We start from the raw sequence: 6,469 nt of genomic DNA, 5'->3' as shown, positions 1-6,469 counted from the left end.
CTCTTTCTTTCATGGCATCAATGATTGGCATCATTTGATGATTGTATTGCCTTTTGTTTTTTGTAATATCTGAAGTCATCTCTTTTCAGTTTCGAGTCAGTTAATGTATAACTGTAAGGTCCTTCAATCTGCCAAAACTAATTTTGAGTGATAAATTTTTTAAACTACCTGAGAAAGTAAACATAGGGCAACAGTATTGTTACGTTCCAACCCTGTGTCCCTTTCGGTACTTCCAGGAAGGGGGTGGTGACTCAGATGATCCAGGATCTCCCAGCTGGCCTTTCCGTGTTTTGTTCTCGTTGGCTGGCTTGGTTTCTTGGAGATTCAACGGGAATGTTGTGCCTCTAGTGACTGTGAAATTTCTGGCTCAAATCATCTGAGCTATAAAAAGGGAGGCTAGCCACGGACAGGGAGTATCAGTTTGCGCTCCGAGGTGGAGTCAGTGTTGGACTCCGTGTGAGACTCGGTGACTGGGCGGAGGGCGACAGAGGTATTGGCTGTCGCCGTTGCCTCACCGAGGTCTGAACGAGGAGCTGTTGTTGTGGTGTTGCAGAGACCAGTGAGTAGATGAATACTGTGTGTTTGTGTATTTCAGAGACGGAAGCTGCTATCGCGAGTGTGAAGGTAAATGGACCTGTGTTAATATTCGCTGTTGTGAGTATTGTCCTGCTGTTGAATACTGCTGAGCTGTTTAGTTGTTCACTGCATGTGACTGTGTGAATTACTGGACTACGTGTGGAGTCGAACCAAAGAACAGTCGTCGTGTGTTTTGTAGCCAGTGGCCCTGTGTTCAGATCCAGCTGTCTACACACAACTGCTGTATGAGATGGCTGGACTTGGGGAAAGTGAAAGTAAGAGATAAGCACCCGCAGGTATAGCAACGGGCTGGACCTCCTGCTATGCCATAAGGAAGAGCAATTTGTAAATAGACAGTAATTAGTAAGTGTGACCATTCACAGCTGGTTAGAATTGTGTGGGTTTATATATGTGTGTGTGCATTTATTACGTCATACTAAAATAAATTAGAGTAATGAAACAAATGGAGTTTTATTCGTAACAGATGGTGTCAGAAGTTAGAATAGACCCCATGTGTGATGCATCATTGTAATCAGCATGAATCAGTGGGCCAGATGCTGCAGGTTTCGACCACCAGCGGGTACATTCCGGAACTTCAGTGTATAGTGAATGCACACTCATATAAATAATTTTTTCATCTTCTGTTAATTACTGCATGCCAACTGAGATCAGAGGCCACATGAAAATGAAGGCACAGTTAAATGCACTCTTTGATATGATGAAAAAGATGAAAGAAAATTGAAAGAAGATTAAAGATGGGCAAAAGAAGACAGAAGAAGGCCAGAAAATGACAATGGAGAAGTTGTAAGAAGGCTATAAGAAGATGGAAGAAAGCCAGGAGAGGATAGTTGAAAGCCAGAGAAGGATGATAAAGAAAATAAAAGATGGTCAGAAGAAGTTGGAGGACAATGACCAAAAGAAGACAGAAGATGAAAGACAGACAGAAGGAGGCGGAAGATGTCCATAAGATGATGAAAGATGGCCAAAAGAAGACTGAAGACAACCATACTAAGGAGAATGGTCAGAAGAAGTCGCAAGTCCACCAGGACGGTGGAAGACACCAGAAAAGGACAGAAGAGTTTTTCACGGAGTTTGTAAATTTATTTATAAATTTATTACTCAAAATTAGTTTCAGCAGACTCAAGAACCTAACAGTTATAAATGAACTGTGTTGCATCACTTCTCTGATATGATCACACTTGCACTGAGCCTGTCAACCTAGAGTCGTGGACGCTTCGTCGCCGTTTGCCTAATTGGCTCCTGACGTCTGGTGTTGTTTGCAATGACTACTGTGTCCTTGAAGAAAATAGATACGTCAGTGAAATTCATGTTGGGCGTGAGGAACTGTTGCAGGGTGCCAACACCGGCACGAGGCAAGCGATCGAACGGGTAGCCCATGGAACGTTGATCTGGGTACAGCTGCCCTCGTATACCACACAAACTGTGACCGTCAGAGCATTGGTTTGGTGGTCCCGACTGCTCAACCTGCAGGCAAAAATAGAACCAATCTTGCATGTAAATAATGAACTTCAGGTTTTCAAGAACTCGAAGGTGGACTCGTTAAGAGTGCTTGTAGGGAAAGATCATGATGATGTTATTATGTGACTATTCAAAAATTAATTCTTAAAAAGAATTTATTATGAATGTTCCACCTATTAAATACCTGATAGTTAAATAGTCATGTGTAAATCACAAGGGCTGTAAAAAGAGAATTGGCAATATTGATAGAAAAAATATTTAAGTAACTAACAAGTACAACTATATTACATTCCTTCAGTCTAGTCATCCACAAAGTCAAATGTTGGGGGACCGCTGGCAAGGCATTCTCTATTGATGACAGGGACAAAGTGCCCTACTGCCGGAATACAGATGCCATGTGAGGAAATTGGCAGCTTCGGAGGGGTTTCTTCAACTTCGGAAATAGGTCAAGTCAAAGTCACAAGGACTCATGACTGGTGAGCACGGAGGGTGTTCCACGACCTCCCAATGCCACCACTGCAATAAGAGCTTGACACTGTTTGCAACATGACAACGAATTTCTATAGAACATTTTCCTGCCTTGTCAATACTTTACATATTTTATTAAACTTAATTAGTGTACATGTTTCGACAGCTAACTACTCTCTTCTTCAGCGATGCCAAAACATCAATTAATCTTTGGACTTGGTACGTTAGTACTTATCAACAGAACAATTATATATAAATATTGAAATTGTTAAAATATTTCTTTGTGTTTCAATTTTTACTTACTTTCTATGTCATTATTTATTTTATTATTTATTTCTTTACTCTTCTGAGCCCCTTTTTAAAAAAATGTAAATAAGGACATAAGTTCCAAGAGCAGAGCAGATTTAAAATTTTAGCATATAGTGACTAATTAAATAGATTTTATTCATTTATGATTTGAAAATTTCTATTTTAAAGTCTGTCATTTATTAATGACATAGTAAGTAAGTAAAAGCTGAAACACAAAGAAATATTTTAACAATTTCAAGATATATATATATATATATATATATAATTGTTCTGTTGATAAGTATATTTGTACCAATGTACCAAGCCCAAAGATTAATTGATGTTTTGGCACCGCTGAAGAAGAGAGTAGTTAGCTGTCGTAACATGTATGCTAATTAAGTATAATAAAATATGTAAAGTATTGACAAGACGGGAAAATGTTCTGTAGAAATTTGAATATAAGTCGATACGGAGAGGATTAACCAACAGGGTGAAAATAATCAACATGACAACATGCGTTGTTATGCAACAAGATAGGGCGATTGTCTCTCAATAAACGTGGATAGTCCATCGATGGTCTACAGAAACGAGACCACTCACGATGCCAATCTGACCTTGAGGAATGGACAGCCGACCTGTGGGGTGCAAATCCGCTGTCTCTTTCTGACCCGCATGAAAAGCCTTGACTCATTGTGCAACCGTCCTGTATGGTAATGCATTCTCGCCAAAGGCTTCACATAATCCTCGATAATATTTTGATGCATTTTTGCCCCAAGCAACCTTGATTTTAATTCACGAACGCTGATCACTTTTTGAAAACATGCTTTAGAGCAGTGAAATCAACACACTTCACTTCAAGGCCACACAGCAACAACACTCGCAACTGGATGCCCGTCACATGCACACTACACCTGACCGCTCCCATATCCTTATTGCGCATCCCTGATCTCCTGTGAGTGTCTGGACTACACTGCCAATACTTTACTTACAGCCCTCGTAGAACATGTTTCGGCCATGTTGTAACTGTCTACAGCTAGATTCATATAAACTTTTCATCGCATGGCAGGGTCATGTTAAAAACAGGATATACATATTAAAATATTTTTTATACAAGTTAAAATAAACAGACACATTATTCTATGAAAATTGTGTAGTTGTTAGTTGGTTTAAAAAGTTCTTGGATTAAAACTTCGTCAAAAATTCCTAAAAATAGAAAATATCATTCTTTGGTGCAGATTTGTCGATGATGTATTCATAATTATGGACAATAGACACACAAATGAAAATACAATCTTAGAACAACTGAATGAAATAGATCCCCACATAAAATTTACTATGGAAACCGAAAACAATAATACCATAAACTACTTGGATATATCTATAACCGCCGCAAACTATAACCTCAGAGCAACACGCTACAGATCTCAACAGACAGCCACACAGAGTGCACAATCTCAACAGCTAACGTAAGTAATACGATATATAACTTGTCACTACATTCCTATGATACATCATCTCACACACTTATTATTTCTACTTACAGATATATTAATTTACAACACGCTTTCACGAAACAACCAACGTGCAACCCAATTAAGACATACGACATCCAAAATGTACTTCATCTCATAATAGTCACCAACCCAACCTGAATACGACAAGTGACAAGATGAGAACGCTTTCTTAATAACATTCAAGATTTCCAGCTACAACAACAGCAGCATCCCACAAAATTGCCAGTTATTACTATCATAATGTTACGCAATTTCACTCGTAATGCATACAGCATGAACATGTATTCGGTCCTATTCAAACAAACATTTATATATTTCTAATGGACCAGCCATTAAACTACAACAACTAATCATAATAACCTACAGTACTATTATCAAACTATGTTAAACTCATTTATGTTTCAAGAATATGCACATAGCACCACATATCAGTACTTTTAATCTAAAGTATTTTAACAGGTATCTCATACCAGTGTTTTAGCCCTAAGGGTTCATTTTAACAAGACTTTTATATGCCTAATAAAATAAACAGTGTCAAGACACAACTCTATTTTAAGACAAAAAACAAGAATAGAAGGTGCTACAAACTTACACATTAGTATTAAAGATCCACGTCAACAAGGTATCAAATACCAATATTTTAGTCATAAGAATTCAAATCAATAAGGTTCTTCCATGTATTTAACTGAATTAAATAAGTGAATAAGTAAACCTTATAAACCACTACATGAAATGTAATCAGGATACTGAAAATCCAAACAGTACATCTTTAAGACCCTACATTGAACTTAATATCATCATATGTGTGCAAATGCAATAATTTTACTTCATATTGTGTAATATAGATTGTAAAGTAGAATAGCATGTACCTCTCAGTAAATGTACATACTTAATAGTCAATCCACTAGCATTTTGTCAAATGGATGAATTACATTCAATACAATACTTTTGACACTGTATACAAAGGAACAGAAGACTTATATAAATGCTCAAATAGAGCAAACTTATAAATCCCATAATATATGCATATCCAAACTAAGATGTACTTACCAGCATTTTAATGACATATGAATTTTAAACATTAACCATTATATGTGATGTTTTTGTAGATATTTTGTATGTGTCAACTGAGGATGACCCCTTAGGGGTCGAAACCAGTATTGACTCTATTTACCAGTTTGGTAGTAAATAAAATAGTGTATTGATAAGGTGGTGATTCATATTATTTCTATATCGTGTCCCGTTGGTCGAAAAAAATTTCACCATCTGAATGTTGGCCGGCAGGGTGGGGGAGATGGTGGTATACAATTCCTAATCACTAGATTGTGTACCAAAAGCCTGGATTAAATTCCAAACCTCTCCGCAATGCTCATATGGCCATACGACGCTGTTGATGGTGATTTGTCCATCGGAAGGGGATGTTAAGCCTTGACCAGACCACTTTGTGCTATTCAACAGGAGTAGGCTATGTGCCGGCACTGGGTTTTACCCTCTCCCACAAGGAATCTGCCACCTGGGCAGTGGTGATTGATTGCATGTACTGCTGCAAAACTGTTCCTCTCTCAAACTACACATTATACATTCAGCCATCATTGTCGTTGTCGTCGGCTGAAACTCGATCCAAGTATATATAACTTTTTCCTGCATACATTGACCAGTTCAACTCAGTTTATGGATGTGTTTGCGATGACTAAACAGACCAATCCTGGCATAAAACATATGCTCACACAAATCACACTGAATGGATGGAGGAGGGTGGGGATTTAATTGACAGAGTTTTCTTGCTTGTCGCTTGGCCTCTTGATGCCTACGGTGTTCTCTTACAAACAAGTTGACAGCAGTGGATGTAGTGTTCCGCCACAGTGAGCGGTCCACAGCAAATTCTTCCCATGTCTGTAGTCTTCATGATGTGTTTCAGCTGGTCCTTAAAATGCTTAAGAGGGGCTCCATGAGGTCTACTGCCAGAGCAAGGTTCACTATAAAGAATTTGGCGCGGAAGCTTGGTATCACCCATGTGGTGAACATGGTCTAACCATCTCAGTTGATGAGTGATGATTGACCGAGCTCGATAGCTGCAGTCGCTTAAGTGCGGCCAGTATCCAGTATTTGGGAGATAGTAGGTTCGAACCCCACTGTCGGCAGCC

The 6,469-nt window shown here is 38.6% G+C and overlaps 1 protein-coding gene across 1 annotated transcript in view; it reads right to left on the bottom strand.

Moving 5' to 3' along the window:
* Positions 1–471: 471 nt before the first annotated feature.
* Positions 472–6,469, bottom strand: part of LOC136886764 (phenoloxidase 1) — a 109,685-nt gene continuing 103,687 nt past the window's right edge. Inside the window, exon 14 of the mRNA XM_068230618.1 lies at positions 472–2,061. Within this exon, the coding sequence (XP_068086719.1) occupies positions 1,795–2,061 (267 nt within the window). The 3' untranslated portion in view covers positions 472–1,794. The remainder of the gene's footprint in view (positions 2,062–6,469) is intronic.

This window comes from Anabrus simplex, chromosome X (genome assembly GCF_040414725.1).
Source record: "Anabrus simplex isolate iqAnaSimp1 chromosome X, ASM4041472v1, whole genome shotgun sequence".
NCBI lineage: Eukaryota > Metazoa > Arthropoda > Insecta > Orthoptera > Tettigoniidae > Anabrus > Anabrus simplex.
Note: the sequence above shows the minus strand (reverse complement) of the source record. Positions and strands in the feature narration are given on the sequence as shown.